Source organism: Chrysemys picta, chromosome 10 (genome assembly GCF_011386835.1).
Source record: "Chrysemys picta bellii isolate R12L10 chromosome 10, ASM1138683v2, whole genome shotgun sequence".
NCBI lineage: Eukaryota > Metazoa > Chordata > Testudines > Emydidae > Chrysemys > Chrysemys picta.
This window is the reverse complement of record NC_088800.1, coordinates 57,009,294-57,026,258: the sequence shown is the minus strand read 5'-3', so window position 1 is coordinate 57,026,258 and position 16,965 is coordinate 57,009,294. Positions and strand designations below refer to the sequence as shown.

The following is a 16,965-nucleotide window of genomic DNA, read 5'->3' as shown; positions in this document are numbered from 1 at the left end:
GTATTAGACTAATAGTGTTTGAGTTAGCATCATAATACTTAATCTGATATGTCTTTCCGTTTTGGAGTCCATCTAACTAATAGGGCAGATAGTTGATCAGTTCTGTGTTTGCAGTTATTAGACTAGTTTAAACACCAGGGTGGTGGTTAAGTTACCAGAGCTATGTGTTACCAGGTGAGAAAACTGGGCTCAAATTTCCTCCTGTATCCAACAGCAAGGAGTGTTGTTGAAGACTTTTGGATGATGATTAAGAAGCACCACTCTGGCAGTGCTAATATTTGAAGATTCTCTGTGTCCACCCTTTATATAATCCTGTGTAATGCTTTGCTTCACCATGACTAGACTTTCAAAAACTGCATGGAGACATTTTCATAATTCTGTCCTTTGATTAGTATGAGCCCATTGTTATGTATCCAGTAATGTCAGTAACTGCACACATGCTGCACTGTGATATATACGTAGAACATCCATCAGCATTAATGGAAGTCACACATCATGCAATATGCTCTTTAAAAAAAAAAAAAAATTACAGGTGAAAGGTTAGCCTTCTGTTCTGCTGTAATAAAGTAACCCCAGAGTCTGTTATTGATCAGTCAGTGTTTCCAAAAAGTTGAATACTATGGTTGGGTTTTACAAAAGTACCTAAGTGACATGAAGGTCAATGGAATTTGTGCTTTTCAGGTGTTTTTGTAAATTCCACCCTATGCTTTTTAAGTTAGTAGCAGTACTTTTGTACTGCATTTGGGGAACCTGATTCCAGTGAACCATGTTGCCAGGCTGAATTTTTCATTTGCTCTATCTAGCTCCTTAAGTGGTCCCCATCACAATACTGTCTGATAGCCTATTAAAAAATTATCTCTGCCTAGTTATGAGTTGTAATTATGCTGGAGTTGGTTGTGACAGCATAGTTAAGGCTGAAGCTTAACAGGAATTGTAAACCTTCAACAAAAAATTCATAAAGTGATCTTGTCTAATATTTGAATTTTTCATAGTGGGTAGATGAAAAATGGAGTGATATAAAGAGAATCATGAGTTCTAAAATGACCACTTTTCGACATTTGAACTGGATTGTCTTATCTTTTGTTTTAAGACCTTCTTGCAATAAATCTGAAACTTTCTGGGCTCTGTGCCTTGATCCATGTGTAGCTTCACATGAGCTCATTAATAAGTATCAGTTGTGTGAGAAGTAGTTTTTATCTCATGATTTGTAACTTTTTCTTCATAAATGAAAAACTTGCCAAGATAAATACTGTGTATTTAGGAGTGACAATATTGCTACGCTGTACTGTCACATACTGCCTTCCTCAACATCATATCTGAGTGCCTCCCCATAGTGTATTAGGCAGTGTGACAAACATCTGTCCTCTCTCTCTCTCTCTCTCTCTCATCCTCTCCCTTAGACTTCTGCAAGGCATTTGACTCGGTACCACATTACATTTTGATTAAAAAACAAGAAAGATATAAAATTAACATGGCACACATTAAATGGATTAAAAGCTGGCTAACTGATAGGTCTCAGAATGTAATTGTAAAGGGGGGATCATCGTGGTGGTATATTTCTAGTGGGGTCCCACAGGGATTGGCTTTTGGCCCTATGCTGTTTACCATTTTTATCAATGACCTGAAAGAAAATGCACACTAATCACTGATAAAGTTTGCAGATGACACAAAAAATGTGTGGGAGGGAAAGGGGGATGGTAAATGATAAAGAAGGTAAAACTGATACAGAGCAATTTGGATCACTTGGTAATCCGTGCGCAAGCAAACAATATGCATTTTAATATAGTTAAATGAAAAAGTATACATCTCAGAAAAAAGAGTGCAGGCCATACTTGCAGGATGAGGGACTCTATCCTGGGATGTAGTGACTCTGAAAAGATATGGCTATCGTGGTGGATAATCAGCAAAATATGAGCTCCCAGTATGACACTCTGGACAAAAGGGCTAATGCAATCCTTGGATGCATAAATTTGGATCTTGAGTAGGACCAAAGAGATAAAATAATCTCTGTATTTGGCACTGGGGCATCAACACCTGGAATACTGTGTCCTGTTCTGGAGTCCACAATTCAGGAAGGATGTTGATAAATTGGAGACAGTTCAGAGAAGAGACATGAGAATAATTAAAGGATGAGAAATCATGTCTTATAATAATAGATTCATGGAACTCAATCTATTTAGCTTAAGAAAGAGAAGGTTAAGAGTTGACTTGATTACAGTTGATAAGTACCTACATAGGGAACAAATATTTGATAATGGACTCTTCACCCTAGCTGACAAAGGTATAACAAGATTGAGTGGCTGAAAGTTGAAGTTAGACTAATTCAGACTGAAAATAAAGTATAAACTTTTAACAGTGAGGGAGATTAACTATTGGAACAATTGACCAAGTGTATTCTCCATCACTGGCAATTTTTGAATCAAGATTAGATTTCTGAAAGGTATGTTATAGTTCAAACAGGAATTAGGCCAGAAAACTTCCCTGACTTGTATTGTGCAGGAGGTTAGAGTAGAGTGGTTCTTTCTGGTTTTATACTCTAGGAACTGTGTGTTTAGTGTAGTGTTTTGATTTTTTGGTAGGGTGTTGTGTTTGTTTTAATGCAGACACTGCTCTGTGTTAGAGAAAGCAGGATGAAGAACTACATCTTTCACTTGGAGCAGACAGTGGTGAGGTCTTTAATTCCTGTGGGAGTTCATTCCATTGGCATAGATGGGCCCCCAAAAAGTTCTGTCTCCTGCACACCCTCTGAGGGAACCTCCATCACCCTTGACTCAGAGTGAGACCCATCAAATTCTTCTGTAACCTAAACGAAAGTTCCTTGCACTGCCAGCCAGGAGCCTATGAGTTCAAATCTCAGTTCTAATGACTGATATCTTTATTTCCATGCATCTCATCACCTTGACTATGGACCAAGTCCATGAGCCCCAAACTCGGAAGGTAATCAAGTGTGAGCCACTGCCACCTCCATTTTACAGATAAAGCTGTGTTCTTGTAGGCCTTTGTGCTATCTCAATTAAAAATTCTGTTAGCTGAATTCTAACCTCAGTTTCAGCTTGGCAAACTTTGTCTCCAGTTTGGTGGCACAGGTGTTAGTGAGAGCAGAATTTGGTCCTGCAGTTTCATCTAAGTTAACAGTTCTGCAGTCTCTTTGGTTGCAATTTCTAATATTCAGTTCTTTTCTCTAAAATTGAAAAGTCACTTCACTGGATCCTGAGTACCTAAGTTGAATAGAAAAGCTGACATTGTTGCCAACTTTTTGGTGTGAGCAATAGAGTGTGCGCCTTTTCCTGCAGTTTTGCACCAACTCATTAGCTGTTGGTTATTTTACTTTTGTGATGTACACAAAGTAGTCTAGCAAGTGTCTTGTCAGCTATTCTTACAAGTCTGTTACTATGTATTTTGTTTCTTTTCCTTAGAGGAAGTCGAGAGGTGGTGGATGATGGATGTATTCCTGGGGATGGGATGGGAGCTGGGGGTCTGGATTCCAGCTTTTATGGACATTTAAAACGCAATTGGATCTGGACAAGCTATATCATTAATAAAACTAGGAAGGTAAGGGGTTTTTAAGTGGATTTATTATATAGCAATGGCTTGACTTTATTTAAACTTTTAACTTCTAGTATTTTTAAGAGTTGTTGAAATATTAATAGAAATGTTTGCTACTCTAGTTGTGTGCATTCCCAAGGACACATATCCTTGTAAGGTTTTTCCTTATCAAGGCATCTTAATAAAAACATGAAAGGTAACGGATGGCAAATGAATAATTACCATGGTGAATTTTGATGTTCAGTGGATGGAAAATTTGTCTCCATGGTGAAATGCTATCTGAGTTATATATCAGAAGGGTAGCCATGTTAGTCTGGATCTGTAAAAAGCAACAGAGTGTGTTGTGGCGCCTTTAAGACTAACAGCTGTATTGGAGCATAAGTTTCGTGGGTGAATACCCATTTCGTCAGACGCAAGCATCTGACGAAGTGGGTATTCACCCACGAAACTTATGCTCCAGTACAGCTGTTAGTCCTAAAGGTGCCACAACACTCTGTTGCCTTTTATCTGAGTTATAGTTCCCTTCAGTACATGTGCTTTACTGACATTTGCTTTACCGTCACATTCAGCCAAAGGAGAATTCACTACCCAACCACATAATTTATATGAGGGTAAAAGGTTGCTGAGTAGTGCTTTGTACACTTCCATAATGTGGAATTTGGTAGCTGAACACTGAAACCTCCAAAAAGCATGAAATGCACATAACAAACATTAGAAAATCTGTCAGTACAGGATAATGCCTCCCATGCCATTCCCCCATCTGACCTTAATTCTGTCCCCAGCGAGTGCAGCCCTCAGGAGTCCCTGGGGGAGCTCACAGTATTGTACAGCTCTTTTAAGATGTGGAGGTTAGGGAAGAAAAGAACAGTGTTCAGGGAGAGGGGAGGAGGAGTATAAAGTGTTTGAAAGCCTCTGATCCCTTGCTGAGACTCTTTTCTAAGTGGTGTCTGTCAGCCCACCACATATACTGTCAGTATTAATGGTGCAGCACAGAGGGTCCATGGAAGCATGCAAATAACAGTACAGATTTGGAGTTGTAGTGGCCACACAGAAAATGGCAGATCTTGTTGGGAATGGCTAAAGTTCTACTTTATTGCTATTTCCATGGGGTTAGAGATATGGTTGGGTAGAGTGTGGTGGGGGAAGCATTACCTGAAATCTGCATTTCCTGATTTTCTAATGTTTGTTTTGTGTATATTTCCTGCTTCTTAGAAATTCATATGGAGTTTAAAGCACTTTGACAAAGCAATTTTTTATAGAGAAATTGCAGCTCAGTCTTAACTATGATACGGCCTTGGAGCCACTCCCATCATAAATTCCTTAAATTCTTAGTTCCTCTCTAATTTTCCTCCACACATTTTTACTTGAAGGAATTAGTATGAAGTTCAGAACTTCCAACAATGGTGGTGGCTTTAGTGCAACTTAAGAAATGTTTTTAAACTATCTATATATTTAGTAGTGAGTATATTATTAGATCAACCTTGACTCATGCCAGCAGTCTTTCTACTGCGTATATTAAAAATCTTTCTGAAAACTGTCCACAACACATTCTTCTCTCAGAAATTTCTTGGCTGTATTAATATTAGAGTGTGTACTCCTTGGTGCTTACATCTTATCTCGGTGGATGTTTTGTTGGTTTTAGGAAAGTGCCGTTCCTGAAAATGGACTTACAGTGAGACTCCAGACTTTCTTAACAAAACACCCCCTTCCACTCAGTACTGGAGGTAACATAATGGTGCATATAACATTTGTAATTGCATTAGAACTATGATCCTCTTTCTTAAACCCACAGTGATTATATCAGTTCTTCTCACTTCTCCCATAATACGAGACATTCTAGGTCATTACTGGAACAGTGAAATAGTTTAATTTTCTTTCCTATTTCTGGATGTGTGTGACCGTATTTGGTCATTTGTACTTCATCCTGGAGAGTTTCAGAAGCACAGCTTGCAGAAAGGCCAGACATACACACATTGTACATGACTGACAAGCCAGATGCTGTTTCAGATCTTTCTACTGTAGCCATAATTGTGTCAGGCGTCTTATACTTCCCACTGTGATGTAGAACATAAAACAGTTTTCACATTTTCAGACTTTTCTAACACATCAGTCTTTTGTGGCTGAAATTTTTTCCTTATTGAGGTCCCTCTGCTTAGTTTAAAGAATATTGATTTTTTTGTTTTTAACCAAAGTTAGGAATTTTTGAAAATGACTTACTACATATGAACAGGTATGAGAGGGGTAGCCGTGTTAGTCTGAATCTGTAAAAAGCAACAGAGGGTCCTGTGGCACCTTTAAGACTAACAGAAGTATTGGGAGCATAAGCTTTCGTGGGTAAAAACCTCACTTCTTCAGATGCAAGTCTTACCCACGAAAGCTTATGCTCCCAATACTTCTGTTAGTCTTAAAGATGCCACAGGACCCTCTGTTGCTTTTTACATATGAACAGTTGAATCTTTAGTCTGTCTATAGACTAATGGCAAAATGCAATTAGGAAGCTTTTAAAAATGATGAATTTTGATGAAAATGATGGTCCTGATGAATTTAAATATTCAAAACTTTAAAACCTGCCAAGTTTCAAGTTTTCTTCATACTTGTCTTGTTTTGTAGAGCTCATTGAAATATATAAACTGCAAGCCATGTTTGAAGAGAATCTGTGCAGCGTGGGTGTTTTTATTGTTAACTTTTTAAAGTTGTCAAGTGGAATCTTTTTTTATTTAACACTAAATTGAGATAAGGTGATTCACTTGCTGACTTCAAAAGTTAGTAACTTTGAAACTACCAAACTATTTTCTTCAAATTTGGTTTGATTTTAATTCCCAATAAGTTGGAAGAAATTAAATGCAATAGAGCTACAGTAATATTAAGATTGCCTAGTAAAGCACCACAGTAAGGAAATGTTAAACCTAAGGTTGAATGTAAAATTTTAACTGCCCTCTTGTATTTAACGTGTGCAACACATTGTAGTCTTCAGCTACATGATCATATGTTTCCTTTGGGATACGGATATCTAAACATGGGGAAAATCCTATTGTTGTGTCTTTGAGAAATAATACATGATTACATGACTACACTGATAATGTATATACAGAAGGGGGCAAAGTATGGGTGGTATATTCTCATGTAGCTTTGTATTTTGACTTTTGATTGCTTAACATTGCATTGTATATTTTGCTATAAAATTCCACTGGTGTAAATGTACTTCTACGTAGGTAATAAAATAAACATTTTGGGAGATGCTCGGGAAGGCGCAAAGTCCCCTGTGCAGAAGGAAGAATGTATTGAGATTGATAAAGAAGCAACGCAGAATAGAACCAAGAGAGTGAGGGGTGGAAAAAGCCAGAAACGTAAGAGGCTTAAGAAAGACACTGGGAAGAAGACAAAGAAGAAAAAGAGAGGTAAATAAGTAGCATGTTTGTCAGGAAGAGCTTTGTTTTGAGCAGTCTGCAGGCTGGGCATCACTTCAGAGGAGCTGTGGTGACTGAGCTTTTGTGTAACCAAAAGCTTTCATTGGCCTCTTCCTTGGGTTGCCCTCCTGGCGAACAGAAAGCTATCAGTGCCATAGGGCCGTGTGCTGGCTTTGGGGAAGCATAGCAGCATCCTGGATCACTGTCCTTTAGCTGCATGCACTTACAGATTTGCATCACCATTCATACTAGCTGCAGAATCACAGATCCCAGTCTGGGCCCCATTGGCCACTGCTGGTGTGGTTGCACCACAGCTTTGCAGTCACCCTTGGTGTGTCCTAGCTCGGAGCTCTCTCCCATGGAGAGCCACAGGGCAGTCAGTTTGCTTTCTGTAGAAATCTTTTCCTGGCTTCTGGCCTTCACTCTTCCTGTCACTCTCCACCTCCCTCCTCTCCACATTGTGGGCATCACCAACACTCCTTCCACTGACTTTCATGGACTTTACTTTCTCACCCCTGTTGTCTCAGTGTCTCCTCTCCTGCCTCCACTTTTTCATTCTCACAAACCTTCCAACCTCTTTCTTTGCTGCCTCCTTCCCCTCAGCGCTCCTTCCTCCTCTTCTTCCTTTCCCTCCTACTCCCTGGAATCTTAATTCTTGTTTATAAACTTGCCTTGATACACCACATATCTCCCTCTAAATCTGTGCGCTCTCCTTCCTATCATGAAGGTTGTGCTGGTGACACTGGGCTCCTCTCTGAAAACCACTCTATCCAGCTCTTCTCTCCCTTTCCATTTGAGTGGCTGTTATCTAAAGCCCCTCTTGCTACCAGCCAATGTTCCCTCTAATTTTTTACATCCACGTGCGGAATGAATTTTGTTATGTGCACCAATATGGAGGTGATGTGTGACGGGGGTGGGGCCAAGGGGTTTGGAGTGTGGGAGGGGGCTCAGGGCTGGGGCAGAGGCTTGGAGTGCGTGGGGGCGAGGGCTCTGACTGGGGGTGTGGGCTCTGGGATGGGGTTGGGATGAGGGGTTCAGGTGCAGGCTGCCCTGGGGCTGCAGCAGTGAGAGAGGACTCCCCCCAGCCCTTTCTCACTGCAGCATCTCGGGGCCAGGGAGAGGCACCTCTCTAGTCCAGGCCCTATGGCTGCATGCCTGTGTGGCCCTTGATAGCCTACTGCGTAGCCAGGCAGCTAAAAGAGAACTTAGCCCCCATCTCCTCTTGCTGATTGCTGCCTGGCTCTCTATCTCCTACCCTTCTCAGGAACAATTTTAATTTCCTAGTGCTGATCAGTCTGACTTCATTACCTCTCATTTCCTCTCAACATCCTACTTTGATAGCTTTGGGGTGTCTCTTCCACTCTGTCTCATTACTTTCTTGCACTTTTGGTCTTTAATAACCTCTCTTGCTGATGTCTCCATCTCTGAATTCTGCCTCTCCAACCATCACTTCCTTTTTCAATATCTCATGTTCTGGCTTCACTGCTGCATTCAGCCCCCACCTTTCCACCTGACATCCCTCCCCTTATTAGCTCCGTGGTCTCTACTTTCAGCTTTCCTGTGTCCTATGCTAATGAGACCACTGTCCATCCCTTGGATTCCCAGCCATAGTTGTTCCCATCGCTGTTGGTGCTTTGTTGAGCCCCTTTGGAAAAGGCCACCATACTGTGCTGACTCACAACATTAAATTGATTTGCTCTTCCTTTCTAATCCTGCTGACTACTTCTCCCTTGTCCTCTTTCACCTCTACTCTACTCATCATCTTGCCAGTATTTTTCCAAAACATTGGCACTGTGAAATAGGAGCTCTTCTTCACCCCAACAATGCTAATCTCAGTCTCATTGTCTAAAACCCCTCAACCTTCCTCCCTTTTGTCATCCTTCACTCAACCCCCGCCCCCTTATTAATGTTATGTATGTTATGGTAACACTTACAGATCCCAACTGAGATCAGGGTCCCATTCTGCTAGGCATTCTACACACACATAGTAAAAGACAATTTCTGTCCCAAAGAGTTTATCATCAAGGATGGGAAAACAGAGGCATGGACTGGTCAAGAGACTTGTCCAAGGTCACAGAGCAGGTCAGTGGCAGCGCCAAGAATTAATCATAATCTAGAGATGGATGCCATGAGTCCCTTCATCATTGAAATTGTTAACTTTGTCAGACAAATTATTTACAATTAGATGTTCAATCAGATTCTCAGTTTGAGTTTCTGGGAAGGGGACACTTTCCTGAGCACCTTGCACGTGGTGGGCACGACCTCAAATAAATAATAGAAGTCATGTTTTGGGAGCAGGCAGAAACACTGCGCAGACTAAGTCACTTAGTCCCTCTGTGCCTCAATTCTCTTCCTATAAAATAAGGCTAGTGCTTTCATTTTCCCACCTTTTGTCTGTCTTGCCTGTTTAAACTGTTCAGCACCGGGATGATGTTTATACCGTACTTAGCACAATGAGCCTCTAGCTATTAGCAAAGCAAATCAATAAGAATAAAGGCCTTGCTAGAAACACTGTTAGTATAATTGTTTCTCTTTGGGTTTGTGTTTAGAGGAGTCTGTAGAAAAAAATAAAAAGCTGCGCTACCATGATGAGGCTGACCAGAGTGCCCTGCTGAGAATGACGCGCCTACGTGTCACCTGGACTGTGCAAGAAGACAGCCTGCTCATGCTATGTCGAATTGCCAGTAATGTGCTAAACACAAAGGTGCTCACTTCTTATTACTTCTCTACTGAATGTGTGTGCAATAGTACTAGTATGCCATTGGCATTGCCGTATCCCTCTGTATTATGAGGGAGTGGAAGCAACACCACAATTAGGCCTGCTCCAAACTGTTATGTTCATGGAGGTGACAAAGGTTTCCAAAGTATTGTGTGATTTGAATTTTAGGATTAATTTGAAATGCTGATTGTAGATTGTAAAGCGGTTTGAATTTTCTAGGGTACGTGGAAGGGGGAAATCTGAGCTTAGCTATGCCTGTACCAAAAAGCACCCTAAAATAAAATATTCTGCACTCTTACCTTTTTTTGGATCTCTTTTGAAAAGCAGGATGAAGTATGAAATTATTGTCCTTTTGAGGTATATGATGTTGGGGCCAATGCTAAAACTTTCAACACAAAACAACTTAGTGATGAATCTTCAGTGTTAAGGGGGAATAATTTCCCAAGTGAATAGGATGTGTGCCAGTCGGATGTGCCAATCTGAGACAAGAGTATGAGGTCACTAACAAGGTTTTATGTTAGCTCATGAGTTGGATGTCGTTTGAGGTACATATTGCTTATTGTAATGTGTTTCAGATGTAAGTGGAAGGTTGTTACTGACAGAATTGCAAGTGAGGTGAAGGTAGAAAGGAATGCAGGAGATTTTTCCTAGTTTTATTCCCATGCTTTTGTAGTATGGGTGGATGGGACGTGTCCTGAAGCAACTTTAGCTGTCATTAAACAAAGCTTTGGTTTGTATGATATACTATTCCCCCCCTTTCCTCCCCTCAAAGGGTCCTTATCCTAGTTTACTCATCCATCCCTTCCATGGGTCCGGCTCTTGTCCCCTCTGCATTCAAATCAGACAGTTTCCTCTTCAACTCTGCCTGGGCTCAGTCATGGAGAGCACAGGAGAGAGACACTCCTTGTTTTCATTTCAGGTGTCCAGACTTTGCATAGCCTGCAGCACTCAAGAGCTCCAATTTCAGAGAAAGTCCTTCTCAGCTCTGGGCAGGAGCATGCTCAGTGCAGATGAGATCTTTGGGGATTTTAGCAGCTAAAATCCCTCAAGTGTCTACTGGGCATGTGCAAATTGCAATTTTTCAGAGGCTTATAACTTGGATAAATGTGGGTGGATTTTTACAGGACAGGAAAAGACATATCTCTGGTGCAGTTGTCACCCCCTGCCATATTTCAATTCACTGCTCCAAAGAATGGGCATGCTAGAGCTATTCAAAGAAGAGGTGAGCAAAATTCTTTAACATGGGCAAAACAACCTGTTTTTCTCTAGACTCATTCCCAGAAACAGCTAAATGATTTTGGCTGAAATTTCCCCCCAGAGGCAAACACCCAGCATTGAAAATTTCAGCTGAAACAAAGTGGCAAAGTTATAAGCAACTGAAAATGGAGTCTTATAAGGAGGAGTATGGAGTTATCTTAATAGGAAGTGCTACTAGCCCCTCTTATGATATATTTTATAGTCCTAGCCTGTACTTTAAGTGGGGAAAAGTAAACTGTTGTACCCTTCCATATCTCACAAATGGCTGAAGGGGTTGTGCTCAAAATTTCCAGATCTGATTTCACTTTTAGGAACAGAGCAAACATGGGAAATCCCAGCAGCAAAGATGAATGTCTTTGACAGTTATAAATGTGTGTGGAGGGGCATGCAGGAAAGGATCACAGCCTTTTTTCTAGTGGTTGTTGCTAGTGCCGGCCGTAACTTGCATACCTGCAGGTCAAAGTAAGCTGAGCTTTGACTTTCTTTTTGTATTTGATCCAGGTGAAAGGACCGTTTGTTCCATGGCAGGTTGTCCGAGATATCATGCATGCCAGCTTTGAAGAATCTTTAGATAAAACTTCTCATTCTGTTGGACGAAGAGCTCGCTACATTGTCAAAAATCCACAAACCTATCTTAATTATAAGTAAGTGATTTTTTTTCATTTGTCTTTCTAAATTCTTATGAAATGAAGTTAAGGATTTCATTCCTCCATACTTGGGTTCCTGCTTTTTTGTCCCCCTCCATCATGTTAATTCAGATCTCCAATGTCCCTCTTTCAGCATCTCTATACAAGTTAGTCTGGAATGCTATGTGATCTGTGACATCCTGAGGGAGAGGCATGTGCACCACTCATAGTGGAGTCAGAGTTTGGGATGTCTCCTCTTCTCCCCATGTCTGATTCCTTGCCCAGTCTCCCTGTTCAGTCTGTGTATTCCTGCTGGCTCCTGTCCCCCTGCCCAGGAAATCCCAATCCTTGATCCTGTCCTGTTCCCTTCTCCCTCTCTCCTCCCCACCCCACCCCAACCCCCTGGCTTTTGTTCTTCTGTATTAGTGTCTGTCAGGTGTCTTCCTTCACCACAAGCCTGGGTGCCAGCCAGGGGAGCATTGAGACCACAGGAGAGAGTTTTCCTGCTCTCAATTGCAGTGCCCCACCCTGACCCCATAGCAGCTAGGACCAGCAATTGCACAGAAAGTCCTGGTTGGCTCCTTCAGCCCTAGGCTGGAGCATACTCAGTGTATGGATGGAATCTTCAAAAAACTGTCATGAAACTCCCAAGTCTCCACTGAGCATGTGCAAACTGAAATTTTTCAAAGGCTTGTAACTTGGTCAAATGTGGGTGTATTTTCACTGTTATGGCAAAAGTTACCTCTCTGACACAGAGGCCGCTCCCTGCTGAATTTCAAGTCCCTATACCAAAGCCTCTAGAGCTTCTCAAATTAAAGGTCACCAGAATTTTGTCATAACAAAACATTTTTCCCTAACTTCATTCAGAAACAGTTGAATGGTTGTGACTGAAACTTAAAAAAAAAAATTCAGCTTGAGCTTGAAGTTTGGCAAAGCTATAAGGGTCTTATGATGGGAAATCAGGTAATCTTAATAGGTGACACTACCTGCTCTGCCTAGAATAAGTATCATCTTTTCATCTCCAAGCGCCTTTGCAAACACAGAGAGCTGTACAGCATCACCATTCATTCCTATCCCTGGCTTGTTCCTCCATGAAACCCTGCCTGGTCATGTCCCTGTGTACAATGTCCCTCCACCTATTCGGTCAGACTGACCTTTGTTGTTTTTGCATTATTTTCTTTGGCACTGTATCATCTGTTTGTCTTCTCCAGTGTTCTTACCATTGTAATCTTTTCAACTGCACGCAGTCCTGTACCTGGATTTCCCATTCTGCTTTCCTTCTAACTTCATTTGTCTTAAAAGCATTCAACTTTACACCTTCCACCTTTCAGAGTATTCTCATCTCTGCTGCCTCCAGCCTCCTGTTTTTAATGCAGCTGCTTCCAGACCATAGAGTAATTTTGTTAGTACACTGGCTTGATAAACTTTCACTCTGGTTCCAAATGTAATGTTTTTATCAGCCCATAATTTCATCAATTTCTGTGCAGCACTTGTAGCTAAAACACCATCATTTTAACTTCATCATTGATGGAACCATTGGCACTGACCAAGTTTCCTAGGTACACTTAAGATTTATCTTTTTCTATGACTTCACCACCACTGCATGTCGACACTTTATCTGTTGTCCCTTTTCCAAGATACAACCACTTTGTCGTCTTGGCATTTATTCCAAATCGCCTACACCAACGTTTCAAGGTAGCAAAGAGGAAAGTAATTAATTCACACATCTGCCAGTAGTACGATAACTTCCCATGAACTTCCTCCACTGTTTTCTATTACTTCCTTGAATATTTCCCATCTGGCCTGTAGTGAGATTTCTTCATCATCACAGATTAATGACTTGAAATGCCCTCCAAGCGTCACTTTCTATGCTTCCCTCACAGAGCTATCCTTTAACTTATCAAAATCAAATTTAGCTCCAGTTGCACCCCTCTCTTTCTTGGACTTCAGCTTAATCTTCATCTTTCCCATTAGTAGTTCATGATCAGTGCCACGCTTAGCATTTCTATAAACTCTAACATCCATCAGTGACGATCTATGCCTTTTACTGGCGATGATGTGATTAATCTGGTTTTTGATTTGACCATCTGATGAACTCCATGTAACCTTGTGAGCATCTCACAGCAAGTTCTTAACCTTTATGCATTATCATTTGCTGTCCCAATGCTGTGTGGTCCAACATTATTCATTTGTGTACCATGTCTGCTACCAACCTTTGCATTCATATCTCCCATTATCAAAATCATATCATGATCAGAAATCTCATCTATGGTGCTATCTAACTGTTGATAAAATCTGTCCTCTTTTTCCTCTTTGGGGTGTGTAACAGCAGATCAGTTATGCCTAGTAATAAGTATACATGTGTGGTATTCTTATAATTACACTGAATTGTCTCTCCAACATCTTCCGTTTGACAATTCTTGTTTCTGAAAAATAAATACAACTTATTTTAAAGGCTTTTATGAAAATATCAAAGGAAATGAAGAAAGTAGTTCCCTTACTAAATAGGGGGGATGAAATTAGTGACTCAAAAATGTCTGATGTTCTGAACTCTGACACTTGTCTTCAGTTAGCAAATAGAAAGTATTAACAATAAGGAAGACAGACCCACGAGATGTAACTTTTGCTGAAGTTCAGATATGGGACTGGCTGGAGAACTTTTAACATGTACAGATCAGCAAGTCCAGTTTACCTGCATTCTAGGGTATTATTGATTGCACTTCAGGATCTTTTGAAACTAATTGTCATTGAGATGTAGGGACATGCCAGAAGGACCTTCTTCAGGTCCGTTAACTATTTACGCTAAACGGTCTGTTCCACCTTGTATTTAGCTGTGACACTCTGAGTACATTTCCCAGCTCTGAAGAAGAGCTGTGTGTAAGCGTGAAAGATTGTCTCTCTCTCACCAACAGACGTTGGTCCAATTAAAGATATTACCTCACCCACCTCATCTCTCTAATATCCTGGAATTGACAGAGCTACGACTAGCCTTCTAGAGACATGCATCATTTCAGACTCCATCGCCCCTTCCATCCAGACAGAGATCTACTTTTCTCTCCCTTTTCTTTCCCCAGAGCTGAGGAGATGATGGGACCCTGTTATGCCAGTTCCCTTATTCTTATATGGTAGCATGCTCACATTATGGAGAAGCTTCTCCTACAAAAGTGAACTTAGGTCTTAGATGAAGATATGGTTGTTGGGGTTAGTTGCACTGAAGACTTTGGCATGTGTGTGATCCAGTAGGCAGACTTTCTCAGCCAGCAGCATCGATACTGCAGTCCAGGGTGCATAGAAATGGCAAACCAAATAAGAGGTTGTGTGCATGTTTTCTGATGCACCAAGTTGTGAATTGTGAACACTTTTACACTTATTTGTTGCAGAGTTTGCCTTGCTGAAGTTTACCAAGATAAAGCTCTTATTGAGGATTTCATGAAGAGGGAAGATAACTACCAAGACCCACAGGTAGGAGGAAAGGTATTCTAAAAGGAGACAGAGTGGTTAACATAACATTTCCATGGAACTGTATTTGGATTCCTATGAGTCACCTCTTGTCTCTTCCCTTTGTGCTGTCAACCTCCTAAAAACAGACTCCTGCTCCACATCACCGCTATTCTGGGAGTTAGATAGACATGGTTAGCCTTCCAAATAGCAAGAAAGCAGCACTGCTGTGCAGCAAGAGAGTCTGCTTTAACCCTTGGATGCCCAGCAGACAGATCTGTACCACCAAGCTATCCTCAAAGCTAGTTTTTCTTAGGCCAATTTATGCTTCCACAGATTATCCATTTGGTGTCAGTTGCCCCAAATCTTTCCCACCAGTCTTGTTACTGGTTATGTAGAGCTGTGAGGGAAAGTTTTACCCATCCCATGATAATTTTTAAAATTTTGAAATTTTTCCCAAATTGAGATGAAAAGTCAATTTCAAACTTTTTTTTTCCTTTTGCAAATTGATACTAAGAAAATATGTTCAGATTGGGCCGATCAATGCATTTTTGTTTTCATTTCACCCCCCTTGTTACCTTTTGTAGTATAAATTAACATTTTTAAACAAAGTCATTTTGAATCAAGAAATGAAACTTTTCATTTTGAAAATGTCAAACTGGAACTATTTGACTAGTTCAACACTTTTTTCAAAATGTGTTTCAAATCATGAGATATGTTGAAACCAGCCTTTTCTGCAGTTTGGGTTTTGACTAGTTGGAATTTGATTATAGAAAAACATGTTTTGTTGGAAAATTCCCAACTAGCTCTACTGTTATCTAGCCATTCCGTTTTGTTTATCAAAGGATTAGCTCCCAGTGGAACCCCTACAGTACAGAGTGGGAGGTGAACATGGCTAAAACAACAATTGCCTCTTTGATTTTTTTCTCTTAATGGACCAGCCACACCAAGCCCAGCTGCTGTGCTTTGCAAGTGGCTAGGCTGTTTTAACCCTTAGCTATGGGGCTGCTGGTGTGGTGACCAGCTGATTCCTAAAGTTTGTGGAGTGAGGCTAATGGGTGTTGCAGGCCAAGAGATGAGGAATAGTTTCTCAAAGCTGTAGCGTGGGCTTGGTTGGGATCAGCTCTTCCCAAGACTGTTCTGCCTCCCTCTTTCTCTGTCTTGCATTTCTGGTGCCTCCTGCATCTCCTGATGTCCTTACTGTCTGAATGTTCTGGCTAGAAGTCAGGAGGGAGGCAACATGGTCTGGCATGAGACAAGACCAGATATCCAAGGAACTAGCTGGAAGCTGACAGCAGAAAATCCTGGACGGAGGCCTGGGGTAGTGGTAGGCAGGCAAGAAGCATGAGACAATCTGCTTACAAGTCTGGCAGTGCTGACTATGTTCTGATGCTCAGCTAGAGAGTGGCAGAGAGATTCTGAGAGCTGGGATGATGTAGGATGGGTGCGGTGCTGGACATGAGTTCACTTGATTAACAAAAAGGCAACCCAGCCACCTCTGCAGCACTGAGGGCCATGGCCAGGGTATTTCTATGTGAAATTCAGCCACTAGCTCTCCTCAAGCTGCACAAGAAAGTGCCATCTTTCTCCTCCAGCCTGGGGGAGATCCTTGGAAGCATTGCAGAGGTGGCTGAACTTCTTTTTAGCTATTCCCAGGCTCAGTCCAGGACCTTGACAAGTTTTGAAGCAGCCTGCAAAGCACAGCAGCTGGGCTGGAGGGGTGGGTCATTGCAGAAGCACTCTGCACCTGCTGCCTGTAGTATTTACTTAGTCAAAATCTCCTCTTTTTCTGCTTTCCAGCATAATAATTTAGCATCCCTTTCCCCCCCGTTCCCCAGCATGCTGGAATTATAGATCCTGTAGATGTAAATGAGATGCTGACAATGTCATCTCCATGACTCACCCTGACCTGACATCACCAAAAGGCCTGATTTGCTAATTGGAACGTGGTTTTGGGCAGCCAGCATCTAAA

General features: G+C 41.3%; 1 protein-coding gene across 5 annotated transcripts in view; it reads left to right on the top strand.

Annotated features, from left to right (window-relative positions):
• The window catches only part of GTF3C1 (general transcription factor IIIC subunit 1), an 81,289-nt gene that overhangs the window by 45,878 nt on the left and 18,446 nt on the right, over positions 1–16,965 (top strand). For all 5 annotated transcript variants that reach the window (XR_010591156.1, XM_008162546.4, XM_008162545.4 and 2 more), the window contains 6 exons: positions 3,417–3,552; positions 5,189–5,270; positions 6,759–6,944; positions 9,503–9,657; positions 11,431–11,573; positions 14,936–15,017. Coding sequence is in view for 4 of the 5 variants with exons in the window: in XM_008162546.4 (XP_008160768.2) it covers positions 3,417–3,552; positions 5,189–5,270; positions 6,759–6,944; positions 9,503–9,657; positions 11,431–11,573; positions 14,936–15,017 (784 nt within the window). In the remaining variant the exon portion in view is untranslated. The remainder of the gene's footprint in view (positions 1–3,416; positions 3,553–5,188; positions 5,271–6,758; positions 6,945–9,502; positions 9,658–11,430; positions 11,574–14,935; positions 15,018–16,965) is intronic.